Source organism: Hyperoodon ampullatus (genome assembly GCF_949752795.1).
Source record: "Hyperoodon ampullatus genome assembly, chromosome: 4".
NCBI classification, from domain to species: Eukaryota; Metazoa; Chordata; class Mammalia; order Artiodactyla; family Ziphiidae; genus Hyperoodon; species Hyperoodon ampullatus.
The window spans coordinates 42,182,271-42,199,300 of NC_136917.1; the positions used below are offsets into that span (position 1 = coordinate 42,182,271).

Here is a 17,030-nt window from a genome sequence, read left to right on the forward strand (position 1 = left end):
GGATGAAATCAACAGGAGTGATGATGTAACAGATTTTGAGCCATTTTTTCACTTCAAACAGAGACCTATTGCCCATTTATTCTTAGTCTGTCAGGCCATCGAGGAGCTTCTAGCCGACTGAGGAGCAACTGTTTTCCTATTTTGTGCTGATTTACAGCTCCCGTTTTGACTGTGGGATAATACGTGGGTTTGAAGGAAGTAATAAGCTCACAGGAGTTGGGTGAGCCTTTCAAACTTTGCTAAAATCCATCCTTCTAATTCATCCAACCACAGAAGCCCAATACATTTGGATGCAAAAGTAGCACAGCCATGTTGAGTTCCTCTGTCTGACTTCTACGGCACTGCCCCATCCCTAAGTTGAAAGGGGAGAAGTTGGCCAGCTGCACAAAAGCTAATAAAGTGTCTGCTTTTACTACAAGGGTCTCAGCCCTTGGGTGTGACTTGCAAATTCCCGCCATCACTGCCTTGTAATGACACTAAAGGAAAAGACAGGCTGTTACTCACACGTGTAGGCGAATATTCAGTAAGTGTCGATACACTGTGTGATTCTGCAGGGTCTGGGGAATATTGGGCCCGAATTAGTGTTTTGATTTTATCATGTATGTGGTGGGGTTGGGATGGCAATGACAGTGGATATCACAGGGTCACCCATGGTTCCTTTTGTACTGAAACCTCATTTTATACAGAGGATATATATATTTATTTATATATTTATATATATTTATATCACCCACACACGCAAACTCACACACACACACACACACACACACACACACACACACACACACAAGGTCTTTGATAGGCTTTCTGTGTTCTAGTAAAAATAGCTGGCAGCCAGGGTCTAAAGCCAAAAAAGGCCTGGATGCTGCCGACATGTCCACTATGCATGGTCTCTCACAGGCAGACACTTGTGTTTATCTGACAAGTGGAACCGGTTCCTGCCTGGGACAGGAATAATCTCCCATTGGCGCAGACACAGATCTCGAAGACCTTCTGCCTTGTTCCTGTGGGTGTGTAGGATCCATGAGGCAGTCTAGGTAGTTTGATTTTCGCAGCATCTAACTTAATCTAAAGAGAGGAAACAGGAAGGAAGAGTTAGAGCCTGTCATTTATCCTCTTGACATTCTGAAACGGGATGAATGTTCAGTTGAAATCAAATGAGCACCTACTATGTGTTTAGAATAGTTGACACTGGGAATTCAGGGATGAACAAGAGAGATAAAGTCTCTACCCTCCCAGAAGCTTGTATTCTAGCCAGACAGCGTTGCACTGGCAACGTCATGTATATATTAGCATTTCGTAAAAGTGTATCATGTAGAACATGAATGGATTCCTAGGGTGAAGTAAATTTGGAAATGACAGGGTAACAATTTTCTTTAGTATGGGACTTCTCAGACCCTAAATACATCTATGTGCATGGTGGGCCTTCAAGAATATGCAGCACTTCCAGTCTTAAATGATGGTCAGGATTATAACTGATTCCTCCAGGGTCCACATTCTGATAGCTATAAACTGTATCTGTGATGTAGTCACTACTTCTAAACGTGTGTGGTTTGGAGTCTGCAGCTGTCTACAGAGACAGTTTTGATAACTGAAAGCTCTATCTGACTAGCTCTTTTAAAACAAATATAGCACATGCCAAAACAATCGAAAGGCAGGCTTGGTATACAGAGGCAGGTGGAGACTGATAACCTGTAAGTAGATATGAAAGGTGGAATAGAGTTTTGCTTTAAAAACACATTTTTTCTCTTTTAAATAAAATCTTAAGTAGAAAAAGTCACTTATGAACACGATAAAGCCACTTTCAAATTTTGCATTCGAATCATATTTTCTTTGGGGATTTGGCTTACCTTGCTTGCGAAAACACGAAGAGCTATTCTGTTCACCAAGGCGGGACTGTGTTGGGCTAAGAGAATGAATGTTTGCAGTCTCTTGTCTCTTAGCCTCTTGCTGCCTAGTTAAGTTTTGGCTTGTTCTGATTTGGGATAGCTGTTAGATCTGACTTTTCCATTTTCAGTGAAAGTAGAAACATACAATGTACACTTAAAAATGTCTACCAGAGCTTCCCTTGGGGTGCAGTGGTTGAGAGTCCGCCTGCCGATGCAGGGGACACGGGTTCGTGCCCTGGTCCGGGAAGATCCCACATGCTGCGGAGCGGCTGGGCCCGTGGGCCATGGCCACTGAGCCTGCGCGTCCAGAGCCTGTGCTCCGCAATGGGAGAGGCCACAACAGTGAGAGGCCCGTGTTCCGCAAAAAACAAAAAACAAACAAACAAAAAAATGTCTACCAGTAAACTAAGGTCCTCTTTAAACAGACGTGTGTGATATGCAGCTTAATTATACCAGCCAACTAAATCTTACTTTAAGGTGATGAGAGAGTTTGGAAATAGCATTCATTTTTACAGATGTCCTTATAATTCTGTTCTTGCGATACATACTATTACCTCAGCACTTTTACAGATAATGAATTATAACTTTTGTGTTGTGGGTTTGGCTTATAATCGTGCCATTCAACATATTTGTTCCAGAAATAAAACCTTCCGATTGGCTCTTTTTGCTGTCACACTGTAGGATCATTACACTGTAGGATAAACTTCAGAGGCAAAGGGAGTGATGCGTCTTAGGAAACATTGGCTCGTTGGAGCTGTGTCTCTCTGGGCTTCTGTTCCTCTCATGCTTACCTCTCCATCTTTGGACTCCAGTCTCAGCTCTGTTCTGCAGGTGGCTTCCATGTTGCCAGCTTCTGCATTTATTTCTACTCCTTTTGGGGCCTCCATCACCAGAGACCGGGTGGGGGACTCCAACCTGAAATAGGCACAAGACTAAGATTAAAGATCCCATTTCACTGTTTTAGTAAAGTTAGGAGGAAGTTGGTGCTCTAAGCATTGAGACATTTCAACATCTGATCAGGAAATTCTAGCTTTGCATGCCTGATCAACTTTATGAGGCTGGACATAATGTATCTGGGCTTTATCTTCACTGCATATCACAAAGATTGTACGGAAGGTGTTCTAGGATCCTGGCTTCATTCTATCTTGCACCTAGTCAATTATTGCTTCATTAGCATGATTAACCAAATTCTTACATAAGTTCTGTTTATTTCTAAAGTAAGGCAATCTCAGGTCTAAACTGAGCTTCCTGAAATTAGCGGATATTGTTTCCACATCGCCCTACTTTCTTTGTCTTCCTGGAAGCAGAATTGGATAGAGGTTAAGAAAATAGACCTGGGAGTTGGACACGGCTAACTCAAACCATGGGGCTGCCACTGTATGACCTTGGGCAAGTCCTTCTTCCCTCCTCTCTTTTCCAAAATGTCTCAAAGCCTCAGTTTCTTCATCTCTAAAGTGCTTCACATGGTGCCTGGCACGTTGGAAATGTATAATTAATATGTGTTAATTATTACTATTACTGCTGTTACTGTTGTTATGATAGCAGCAAATCGTAAAGAAATCTCAGGCCTTACTCAAATAGGCAATTGTCAAAAGAAAACTCAGAACAGATAAGTTGTTGCTAGGAGTTAGAGGGAAGTGATTTGACTACAGAGGGACAGCATGAAGAATAGATGTTTTTTGGTGATAGGACTGTTCTGTATCTTGATTGCAGTGGTGGTTATGTGCCTCCATGTGTTTATGCAAACTTACATAATTATACCTCCCAAGAGTGAATTTTATTGTATGTAAATTAAGTAAGTTGAGAGAAGGAGAATCAGCCACATTCTATGCTAATTATTAGGGCAAAAGAGGATAATGCTTCATAGAAAGATTTTTGCCTAACTCATTGTATGCAAAAAATATGAACTAAAACTCAGCCATCGTCTGAATATTTCAGATTTTAATATTATCACCAAATTGAACTGAATGAAGATCCCCTTCTCTGTTATAAAGAAAGTATCCCAACTTAGGAAGCATGGACCCCAGGAGTGGCCACCAAGCCACTCTAAATCAGACCAATTTTCTGCATTTTATTTCTCCACTCTGAACTTTCAGACACTTTGAACAAGTTTAAAAGGAACATCATCCTCTCTGCCAACTGCCGACTCCATGTTCTGCTTCCACCAGCCCCCACGGGTAGGCCACACCCTCATGGGCATCAGTAAGTGGCAGGCAGAGCAAGGCGATCTGTGGGGCGCCACCCTGAGCGATCCCAAGGTACATTCCACAGGTGCCAAGACAGGGCTCTTCCCCACCTCCCAGGTCTGGGTCTCTGAGGTGTGCTTCAGAGAGCAGGCTTCTCCACTGATTTTTGTGCTCCCCCTACAGTGGCTCATCCAGAGTCTTAAAGAGAAACAACGGGTGTCTAGTCCTAAGCAAAGGATTGGCCTGAGCTTCTCTTTCACTCCTTCTTTCCATTCTGACCTCACCCCTTTGTGTGTGGCAAAAATCCCCTATCCTACCACCTCATCCTCACAAGCCCTTCACCAAGCTGGTGCTGAGCTGGGTGTGGTTCTACCTCGAACTGTGGTTGGCTTCCTTTGCCTGTGGTTTTTCTCACTATAACGTCAGCTCAAGGAAGGGGGTCTTGTTGCTAGAGTGGCAGGGAATGATGTATGTGCAGCACAGCCTTGTCTAGGACCTTAATCCAACGCATCAAGCTCTTCCTATAGCTCACGTCTAAAATCTGAAGATGGTTTTCTGCCATTTTCTTTGCTTCTCTCCTATAAGGTCTGGCTGACTCACACCCCTTGTCCTAGTGTTGTCTAACACCTTCTGTTTTCACTGCTATTGAGACCTTTCCCCTCATGGCATAAGCTTCCCTTCTGACAATACTGCCAGCTCTCTTCCACATTTGTTCACCCTCTTCTCCAGGGCACTGCCATCCTCCACCTTCCCCGGGGGAGAGCCCTCATGCCATCTTCTCTGTTCCTTCTTTCCTCCCTCTCTCCCTCCCTCCCTCCCTCACTGCATCAGTTAACGCAGTTTTTAACTCGCGACTTCTCCCTACTCAATATATTAGTTCATCTCTAACCTGGACTGTTGAAACCTCCCAAGTTTTGTCTCTAATTCTTCCTTTTTTTTTTTTCTAGTGTACTTGACACATAAAGTGAAGTCAGTTGTGTGTACTTCACACACACCTGAAGTCAGTTTTGATTATGTCACTTCTCTTATCAAAACCTTCACACATTTCTTAGAAAAGATAGGAACTCTTGGACTTACTTGCCCATGTAGAGCTTGATCTGACCTATTTTGCTAGTCTTATTTCTTGCCATAAACATCAGCTGTGCTTTATTGAATACTCACTAGGTGATGGACACTGTGGAACATGCTTTTATATGTGTTATCTCATTTAATCCCCACAAAGATCCTATTTTTTGTGGAGTGCCTTTGGCACTCCTTCAGTCCTGATTGTACAAGCAAGGACGCTAAGGTAAATGACTTGCTCAGGGTTGCACACCTAGTAAAAGGGCAAAACTAGGATTCACACCCAAGCATGTGGTCCAGTATTCCATATCACTTCCAGAAAAACTGGGCTTCTTTCCTGTCTCTCATATCTTCACACCATTCTTCGTAATTAAATGTCAAATCTATCTTCATGGAATATGCACTTGTATTTCCAAAACTAGCCTCCATCAATAAGGGTAAGGTGGTAGTACTACATATGGCTCAGTGAGACATACTTCCTTCCCTACAATAGTCCTCACAACTTACTGAAAAGGTTGACATCAGTGACATCAAATTTAGGATATGGTGAATGTGTTCATACTTGGTATGTTGCCTTCAAAGTGGACGATTCATACAAAAAGATAGTTGAGAGGGAAAAACTCAAAATAGAAAAAAAAATGTTTGGAGCTTGGAGAACTTTATCAGATGGAGTGTTGGCATTTCAGTCATATGAATTCACTTTATTCATGATGCCTCCCATGGGCTTTGAAATCAGCAGGAGGGCTCCCAGGCCAGAGAAGTGGACTCAGAAATAACTGCTGCCTTTTCCCCTCTCACAGCCTTGGAAGTACCAGGATGACAAGGAGGGGGCTACTCTGAAACTGTCTCCCAGTGTGAAAGGCTAAGATAAGGTAGAAATGAGAATTTCCTGGCAGCAGGGACAAATTGGTAACTGGCTTTGTGTTTCACACCTCATCTTAACGCCCTTTGTCCTTCAGACAGACTTACTGGTTTGTTCACATACTAAACCTTTCCACTGTAAAAAAAAAAAAAAAAAAGCTCCTACAAGAGCCCTGTGGGGCCTGCAAAGAGCAGACAAAGCACTCTTGCAGTGATGTCAGTCAATTTCTGACCATAGATTAACAACCAGAACACCACTGCTTAGATGGTATTGAGCAAGGAAAATGGAGGGAGGCTCCCTCCTGATTTGGAGGTCACTGGTGACAACTGAGGGTCCTGTTGGCTCTTGGAAATGAATACTGCTCCCATTAGGAGCACATGCGACTCCCGTCTGGGAGGACTGAAGAATCTGAGAATGGAAGAAAGTCTAGGAAAGGAGGTCCAAGGCTGGGCCATGCCCTCCAGAACAGTGGTTCTCAAACAGGAGCAGCAGAATCCCCTGGAGGGCTTGTTAAAACTTAGGTTGCAGGGCTCCACCCCTGAGTTCGATACAGTAGGTTAAGGGTGTTGCCTGAATGCCTGTACTTGTGACAAGTCACAGGTGATGCTGAAGCTGCTAGTTTGGGGACCACACTTTGAGAACCACTGCTCTAAAACAACGTCGTCATATCAGATGCCCACAAAGACTGGAAAGGTGATGTCAGTGAGTGACCCATAAGAAAGCTATAAGGAAAACAAGAGTCTCTGCACGATCATATATGGCAAGTGATGGAGATGCTCTGGACAGGAGGCAGCTGCTATTCTAACCTGGCCGATTACTGCCAGGGCTTCTGAGGAAAAAAAGTTTTATTCCAAATCATTACATTTTTGGAATTGATGCAAAAGATTTCTCTAAATATAAATATGTTATAAAGGATGACATTGACATGAATCTTGTATAGTCACCATACTTTTTTTTTTTTTTTTTTTTTGCGGTACGCAGGCCTCTCACTGTTGTGGCCTCTCCCGTTGCGGAGCACAGGCTCCGGACGTGCAGGCTCAGCAGCCATGGCTCACGGGCCCAGCCACTCCACGGCATGTGGGATCTTCCCAGACCGGGGCACGAACCCGCGTCCCCTGCATCGGCAGGCGGACTCTCAACCACTGCGCCACCAGGGAAGCCCCATCCTTTTTTTTTTAAAAAGAAAATTCTTACCTTTGTAATTCCCTGAGCTCTTCCTAATCCTAACCATTTCCTTCTCTCAAGAATAATTACTACTATGAATTTTGTTTACTGTTTTCTTGCTTTTCTTTATAATATTATATTACTACATTTGCCTCCTGAAATGATAAATTGTTTACTACCATGTGTTTTTGAGCTTTATGCACAGAATAATTCCACTTATGTATTCTTTAGTGATTTACTTATTTTTGGCCTCAATGTTTTGTTCCTGAGATGCCTCCATTCTGTAGCTCAGCTGTAATTTATTCTATTCCCCTGAGGTTATCACACATCATGATTTCTTTGTCCATCCTTTTGTTGGACATTTGGATTGATACCAAGTTTTTGTTTCTACGAAGTCATCTCTGCACATTCTTGTATGTGGATCCTGGTGTTCACTTGTAAATTTTCTTTAGGACACATAGGTGAAGAGTGGAATTACTAGCTCCTAAGGTATGCTTATCTACAGCTTTATTACTTTCCCACTAGTAATGTATAGAGTTCTGTTTTTTCTACTTTCTTGCTAGCATTTGATATTGTTTATTATGAAGTGAGTGTGAAATGGGATGCTACTGTCTTTTAAATTTGCATTTCCCAGATTAGTAATGGAGTTAAGGCTCTTTTCATTTGTTGGTAAGCCATTTGGGATTCTTCTTCAGTGAAATGTCTTTTGTCTCTTTTAATTTTTTTGGTTTTTTGGATTTCGTATGTATGAATTATAGTCATGCTTTATATATTCTGAAAAATAATTGTTTAGCAGTTCTATGTATTGATAATTTCTTTTTTTGAGGCTGTAGTTTATCTTTTCACTCTATGCTTAGCATTTTTTGGTGAAAACGTTTTATATTTTAATGTCAACAAATTTTCCTCTAGGGTTTGTGCTTTCTGTGTCTTGTCTGAGAAATCCTTCCTTACACTGAAACCATAAAGTTCTTCAATATTGTTTTTAAAACTTTTATGTTTTGCTTTTTCTAAGTCTCTAATTCATGGGTATTCATTTTTGTGTGCAGTCTGAGGTTGGGGTCAAAACAGATGCAGATGAAGGATCTCAACATCATATATTGAAAAGCCCATATTTAGCTCTGTCATAAATGATGTTTCCATACACTTATGGGTCTCTTTCAGGATTTTCTAGTCTGTTTCGTTATTCTATTCATCTATCCCTGTGACAATAATTAATTAAATATTTTAGCTTACTATGATTTTTAAATTCTTTACATTTCATAAGGCAAGTTCTCTTGCCTTGTTCTTCCAGACTGTCCTAGCTATTCTTGGTCTTCCAAATAAATTTCAGAATCAACTGAAGTTTCAACTGAAGGAAGACCTGTTGGAATTTTGATTGGATTTATGTTCACTTCATCATCATTGCATCTGTCTCTATTTTGTTATGTTTTCTTGGATGTATTTCGAAAAAGTTAGTCTTCTCTGTGTGGATTCAGCCTATCTCTTGTGGCTATTGAAAATGGTATTTCGGTAAAAGTGTATTTCTCTTACACCTATTTCTTTTTCCTGTTGTATTGAGATTCAGGTTTTTGTTTGTTTGTTGTTTTTGGTATGTTGATCTTATAGTTAACACCTAGGTAAATTATCTTATTTTTCACAATTTGTATGCAGGTTGATTTAGGTTTTCTTGGTAGGCAGTAATGATTTTGACAGTTTTATGTCTTTTGATTTCTTATACTTTGTATGTCTTTTACTTTTCATACTGTTCTGTCTAGGACTGTCCAATACAGTGTTGACTAAAAGTAAGGAAACAGCAATCTTGCCTTTTCCTGAACTGATAGCAGTAGCAGTCACCTGAGCCCAGGGGCTTTGGTTTAAAAGACATACACGTACTTGTACACACGGGTTTGGAAATACGAGTTGGCTGGTCAACTTGAGCATGTTACTGACAAGGGGGTTTTGGGGTTATTTTCTGGTGGGACTAGCATGTCACTAAAGCAGGCCTTCTGATATATTAAAAAAAATTTTTTTAAAGCAAAACAGAAGTTTAGAGTTTAATCATATTTGTAGGGTTTCTAAGTCTTTGTTTTACAGAGCTGCCTGTTTGCTTCAGCTGTCTCCTTCCCATCTCTGCTGTTGGAGGAGATGAGGACAGGTCTGGAGTAAAAACACTTGTAATTTTGTGCCCTGGTGTCTATTCTCTGAGTGTGAAATATTCCCTTCCTTTGTTAAGATTCCTTAGGAGTTTTTTTTTTTTTCTTTTATGATAAAAACAAACCCCACCTTTGTCCCTAAAAAAAAAAAAAAAAAAAAAATTTATCATTCAGATTCTTTCGTTCTATGGTTTTTATTTTTTCCCAAAATACTTTTTATCGTGATGACAGAGTTCCCTTCTATTCTTATTTTGCTAAGAGTTTCTATCATTCATTGCTATGAATTTTATCAAGTACCATTTTATTCTTCATATATTGAGATAATATACTTCTCCTTAATATATTAATGTGGTGAATTATATTAATTTTCCAATAATAATCCACTCCTAAATTTTTTGGTATTAGTTCAACATTGTCATTATGTATCATCTTTTCTATCAATTTCTGAAACTTAATTTTTTTAGGATTTTGCACCTGTGTTTGTAAGTGAGTTTATCCTGTAATTTTTCTGTCTTACAATATATTTGTCAGGTTCTATCAGTTTTCTATATTTTGGAAATTTTAATGAAAGATTAGAATTATTTACTCCTTGAATATTTAAATCATTCATCAACCTTCAGGGCATGGAATGACACCTTATTTCCATTTAAAAAATAACTATAGGATTATACAGGTTTTATGTTTCTTCTCAGGTTGATTTTGGTGAGTTATGTCTTCTTAGTATTTTTCCATTTCATAGAACGGTTTAAACTTCTTGGCAAAAGCTTTTCATAATATTTTCATTTAAAAAAATGTCCCCAACATTTGTAGTTATGTCTTTTGTTGTTCCGAATATTTTTATTCGTCTTCTTTTCCTCTTTAGCAGTACTGTCAATTATTCATCTTTTCAAAGAGCTAACTTTTGCTTTTGTCAATCCTGTTATGTTTATTTCTTCTCCTTAAATTTTCCTTGTCTTTTGTTCTAAATAGAACTGCAGAATTATCCTAATCTAAGTTCTAAAATGTGTTGCCACCTTAGTAAATTAAAATGTTCTGCCTTCTTAGTTAATAAATTCATTTAAGGACGTGTATTTTTTTGGCAGCATCCCAAAGGAGTATTAATATAGGTGTAAATGTTTTGTAATTTTAGTATAATTTCTCCTGTGGTAAGTTTTATAGAAGGATTTTCCTTAATTTCTAAATATGTAAGATTTTCTAGGATTTATTTCTAGTGTATATTTTATTCATCAGTTTTAAACTGATAATATTATGATAGTTAAAAAACATTCTCTTTAAAAAGATCAATTATTTAAAAATTGAGGCTAGGTTTTTGGCCCAGTCAGTATATGTCAATTTTTATAAATATTCATGCCTGTCTGAAAAGAGTGTGTGTTCTGCAGTTGTTGGTGCCATGTTCTATGTGTGTCTGTTAACTCAAGATATTTAATTGTTCCGTTCAAATTTATATATATATCTGTTTGATCTATCAGTTACTAAAAGAGGTATTTTATTAAATACATACCAGCTTAGAATTGTTCTGTCTTCCTTATTGTCTTCTTATCAATGTGTATAATGATTCTATTTCTTATAATGTTTTTGCCTTGAAATCCATTTTGCCTATTAGTATAGTTGTTCTCACTCGTATTTTCCTCGAACGCATTTTTCTACTCTTTTAAATATCATCTATTCTGTATGGTTATATTTTAGATGTGTCTCTCATGTAATTGGATTACTTGTTTATTTCAGATGACTTTTTAATGAGGAGAAATTTACATACAGTGAAATGCACAGATCCTTTAATTTTATTAAGAAATAAACATTGTATATATTTAAGGTGTACAACATAATGTTTCGATACATGTATACATTGTGAAATGATTCCCCCAATTAAGGTAATTAACCTTACATATTCACCTCACATATTTACCTTTACCCTCCATGTGTTAAGAACATTTAAGATGTACTCTTTTAGCAAATTTCAAATATATAGTACATTATTATTTATTAACTATAGTCACCACCACGCTGTACATTAGCTCTCCAGAACTCATTCAGCTTATAACTGCAAGTTTGTACCCTTTATCCAGTTTCCTGTTAGTAGATATTTGGTTGTTTTGAGTTTGGGGCTATTTTGCACATGTCTTTATGAGGATAAAGTTTTCATTTCTCTAAAATAAGTAGCTATGAATAGAACTACTAAGTTGTAGCATAGGTGTGTCTCTAATAAATGTGGTAAGGCAGTATCTAAAATAATCCCCAATGATCCTTGCCTTCTGGTATTCATGCTCTTAGGTGATTCTCTCTCCTAGATGTGGGCTGGATATAGTGGCTTGCTTCTACACAAGTAAAACATTGCAAGAGTGATAGGATGTCACTCACAAGGCTAGGTTTTAAAAAGACTGTGGCTTCCATCTTGGGTTCCTGCTCTCATTCCCTCACTCAAAGGGATGCCAGCTGCCATGCTGAGAACTGCCCTATGAGGATGTCTGAGAAACTGAGGGATCCCATTAGCCCATGAGGAACTAAGGCCCTCATTCCAATAATCTACAGCAAGCTGAGTCTTGCCAATAACCACTGGAGTGCATTTATAAATAGATCTTCCCCAAGACAAGCATTTGAAAAGATCACAGCCCTGGCCAACAGCTTAAGTGCAACCTGATAACTGATCTTGAGTGAGAGCCATCACTAAATTGCACCCACATTTCTGACCCACAGAAATTGTGAGATAACAAATGTCTGCTTTTTTAAACTGCTGTAGACCAATACAATAAGAAAACTAACACACTGTTTTCCAAGGTAGTTGTGCAATTTTACATTCCTAGCACCAATATTGATGTAATTAAAACTACTCCAGTAGCTATAAAATGGTTCTTCATTACAGTTTTCACTTCCCTGATGACTAATGAGGTCAAGCAGCTTTTCACATGCTTACTGGCTATTCAAAGATGTTCTTTTGGGAGGGATCTATTTAAATCTTTTGTCCAACTTTTTTTTTTTAACAATTGGGTTATTTGTGTTTTTGTTACTGATTTGCTGTATATTCTAGGTAAAAAATTTTGTGTGTATGTATCTCTGAAATTTCAGATATATTTTCAGAAAATTCAGATATAAATATCTCTATGTGTATACATATACCTGAAATCTATCTATCTATGTATCTATCTATATCAAGTATTTTCTCCCAATCCATGACTTACCTCATTTTTAAACAATGTCTTTTGATGAATGTCAATTTATCATATACTTTATGTTTAATATTTCTGTACCTTCCCTGATAAACCATCACCTACCCCAAGGTTACAAAGATAGTCTCTCATGTCTTTGCTAGAAGCCTTATAGTTTTAGCTTTACATTTAGATTTATGATCCATCTTGATTAGTTTTAGTTTTTAAGAATAGACTTGAGGTTCACTTTTTTACCAGTAGGTTTATTGAGTTGTTCCAGCACCATTTATTGAAAAAATAATCCTTTCCCTACTGAATAGCTCTGGTGCTTTTCTTGAAAATCAATTAACCATGTACATACAGATCTATTTCTAAATTCTCTTTTCTGTTCTATTTATCTATTTGCCTAGCCTCATGCTAATACCGGACTGTCTTGGTTATCATAACTTTATAAGAAGTCAGAATCAGCCAGAGCAACTCCTTTAGCTTTTGCAAAAGGAAAACGGATTGGTTTAGCTCTTCTAGATATTTTCCTTTTCCATATAAGCCTTAAAAGCCTGTAGGGAATTAGATTGGGATTGTGTGAATCCATAGATCAATTCTGAGGAAAGTCAATACCTTAACAATATTAAATCTTTAATGGATTTTCTTTTAAAATATAACAGTTCAAATACACTATTTTTGATTTATCTGTACTGTTAGGTACTTTGGTTCTGTGTTTTTTAATCTGGGAAGATTGTTGTTTATTCAATGTTTATTTACCTATTATATCTATGTATTGTCCACTTTACTTATTCCTTCTGTCATCATAAACCTCCCTTTTTTCTTAAAATCAAGAAAGTTTTTGACATGTTCTTTTAGTGAGGGTTTGTGGGGCAAATCCTCAATTTTGTTGTTCTGGAGTAATTTTTTAATTTGCCCTCTTTCGTAAAAGGGATTTTCTCTGGATGCAGAATGCTGTGCTAACAGTTATTTTCTCTCAGGAACTGAAGATATTATTCCTCTGTATTATGGTTCTCACTGTTGTGGTTAAGAAGTCAGCTGTCAGTCTAACTTCAATTCTAGAACTTCCTTTTTCTTCTATTCTCTCCTGATGCTTTTGATTTTTGATGTTCTGAAATGTCATTTGATATGCCTAGATGTAGATTTCACTTTATTTACTCTACCTGAGGGTTTTTTTTTTTTTTTGACTCGCTAAATTTGTACTTTTGTGTCTTTCATCACTTCTGGACAACACTCAGCTGATATGTCTTTGAAAATTGTTTTTGCTCCATTCTGTCTCTTTTCATGCTGAAACTTAGATTAGGCATTCTCATCCTAGCATTCCTGTTCCAGAATTCCTGTTATTCTGCCTCTCTTTTTTCTGGATGATTCTGTAGATATAGTCTCATGTTCGTTTAATTTTTCTTTGTATTATTTTTCATCATATCCATTGGAGTTTTGCTTTTTGAGATTATATTTTCATTTCTAGAAATTCCTTATTGTGCATTTTCTAATTTGTTAGCCATTTTTATATTCCTTTGGTTTTTACTCTTTCAATTCTCTTTTGTTTCTCAACTCATAGTAAACATATTATTTTATATTCTTTCTCTGCTAATTCCCATATCTGAAGCCTCTGTGCATCTAAACTGGCTGCCTTGTTTCCATGCTTCTCTCTTGCTCATGGTGCCTTGTTTCTGAGTATGCTTCGTATTTCTTGCCTCTGTGGGTTCATATCTCTTGGGTCTTTATTTGATGAACTTATTTGAGACCTACTTTTAAGGTGATTTTTTTCTAGAGAGGATTTGTATCTGTTTCCATCAATCACTGGTGCCACCTTCAGCTTGGGTCAAGTGTAAACCAATTTCTTTGCTGGATGTCTTAGGACCAACCAGGTAATATGAATTCAGGCTACAGAGAGGGAGGGCTAGTTTGAAGTTACCAGGCCTTGGAGAAATTTTTTTCTTTTCCTTCCATTCAGTGCTGAGGTTCAAGACAGGCTATTTCCCTTGCAATCCTTTGGGTGGAAAGGTCAGAGGAGGGCAAGACCATGTAGGTATATTCTATTTCATCCGTACATTGGGGTCCCAATTACATCTATGGGATCTCTAAACAGACTACCTGTTTTCAGTGAGCCCTGAGATTTGCTTTGTTCCCATGACCCACCAGATCATAAAACTGAAGCTGAATTTCATCTAGTTTAGCAAAATCTGTAAAGTTACAGCTGGCCTCAATGCTCAGACTACTTCTCTGTGTTCCTATGTTATTTTACCTCTTGGACTAATCATAACTAATTTCCAGCTCATTGATGTATTTAAAATATTTTAAAATATTTTTACCATTTTTTTGTTTTTTTCAACTAAAACAATTGGTCAGGATACTTAGACTATTGTACCGCTGTTCTCTAGAGGTCCAGGTTTCTGATTTTTCAAAAGATGGATTTGGAAATTGTACAGTAAAGTCAACTCACCTTTAAACTTCGGCAAATTATTATTTTTTTCATTTCTCATGTCAAGAGGGAGTATGGTTTCTCAATGTTTCTTTTTTTTAATTCTTATTTTATATTGGAGTATACTTGATTAACAATGTTGTGGTAGTTTCAGGGGTACAGCAAAGTGATTCATTTATACATATATATGTATCTATTCTTTTCAAAGTATTGAGTATTGAGCAGAGTTCTCTGTGCTATACAGTAGGTCCTTGTTGGTTATCTATTTTAAATACAGCAGCGTGTACATGTCAGTCCCAAACTGCCAATCTATCCCTTCCCCTCACCCATTCTCCCTGGTAACCGTAAGTTCATTCTCTCAGTCTGTGAGTCTGTTTCTGTTCTGTAAATAAGTTCATTTGTATCTTTTTTTTTTTTTAGATTCCACATAAAAGTGATATCATGTATTTGTCTTTCTCTAACTTACTTCACTTAGTATGATAATCTCCATATCCATCCATGTTGCTGCAAATGGCATTATTTCATTCATTTAAATGGCTGAGTAGTATTCCATTGTTTATATGTACCACATCTTCTTTATTCATTCATCTCTCGATGGACACTTAGATTGTTTCCATGTCTTAGCTATTGTAAGTAGTGCTGCAATGAACACGGGGGGTGTATGTATCTTTTCAAATTATGGTTTATCTGGTTATATGCCCAGGAGTGGGATTGCTGGATCATATGATAACTCTATTTTTAGTTTTTTTAAGGGACCTCCATACTGTTCTCCATAATAGTTGCACCAGTTTACATTCCCACCAACAGAGTAGGAAGGTTCCCTTTTCTCCACACCCTCTCCAGCATTTATTGTTTGTAGACTTCTTGATGATGTCCATTCTGACCAGTGTGAGGTGATACCTCATTATAGTTTTGATTTGGATTTCTCTAATAATTAGTGATGTTGAGCATCTTTGCATGTGCTTTTTGGCCATCTGTTTGTCTTCTTTGGATAAATGTCTATTTAGATCTTCTGCCCATTTTTTGATTGGGTTCTTTGTTTTTTTGATATAGAGCTGCATGAGCTGTTTGTATATTTTGGAGATTAATCTCTTGTCAGTTGCATATTTGCAAATGTTTTCTCCCATTCTGTGGGCTGTCTTTTTGTTTTGTTTATGGTTTCATTTGATGTGCAAAAGCTTTTGAGTTTAATTAGGTCCCATTTGTTTATTTTTGTCTTTATTTCCATTATTCTGGGAGAAGGATTGAAAAGATATTGCTGCAATTTATGTCAAAGAGCGTTCTGCCTATGTTCTCCTCTAAGAGTTTTATAGTATCCAGTCTTACATTTAGATCTTTAATCCACTTTGAGTTTATTTTGTATATGGTGTTAAAGAATGTTCTGATTTCATTCTTATACATGTAGCTGTCCAGTGTTCCCAGCACTGTTTATTGAAGAGACTGTCTTTTCTCCAATGTATATTCTTGCTTCCTTTGTCACGGATTAATTGACCATAGGTACGTAGGTTTATTTCTGGGCTTTCTATCCTGTTCCACTGATCTATATTTCTGTTTTTTTGTGCTAGTACCATACTGTTTTGATGACTGTGGCTTTGTAGTATAGTCTGAGGTCAGGGACCCTGACTCCTCCAGCTCTGCTTGTCTTTCTCAGGATTGCTTGGGCTATTCGGGGTCTTTTGTGTCTTCATACAAATTTGAAGATTTTTTGTTCTGGTTCTGTGAAAAATGCCATTGGTAATTGATAGGGATTGCATTGAATCTGTAGATTGCCTTGGGTAGTATAGTCAGTTTGACAATATGGGTTCTTCCAATCCAAGAACATGGTATATCTTTCCATCTGTTTGTGTCATCTTTGATTTCTTTCATCAGTTTCTTACAGTGTTTAGAGTACAGGTCTTTTGCCTCCTTAGGTAGGTATATTCCTAGGTATTTTATTCTTTTTGATGCGATGGTAAGTGGGATTGTTTCTTTAATTTCCCTTTCTGATTTTTCGTCATTAGTGTATAGAAATGCAAGAGATTTCTGTGTATTAATTTTGTATCCTTCAACTTTACGAAATTCACTGATGAGCTCTAGTAGTTTTCTGGTAGCATCTTTAGGATTTTCTATGTATAGGATCATGTCATCTGCAAACAGTGACAGTTTTACTTCTTCGTTTCCAATT

General features: G+C 37.7%; 1 protein-coding gene across 1 annotated transcript in view; it reads right to left on the bottom strand.

Annotated features, from left to right (window-relative positions):
- Window positions 1–894: 894 nt before the first annotated feature.
- Window positions 895–17,030, bottom strand: part of SGCD (sarcoglycan delta) — a gene marked incomplete at both ends in the record, with an annotated part of 382,328 nt that continues 366,192 nt past the window's right edge. The window contains 2 exons of the mRNA XM_079702292.1: window positions 895–1,068; window positions 2,681–2,804. Coding sequence (XP_079558418.1) covers window positions 895–1,068; window positions 2,681–2,804 — 298 coding nt within the window. The remainder of the gene's footprint in view (window positions 1,069–2,680; window positions 2,805–17,030) is intronic.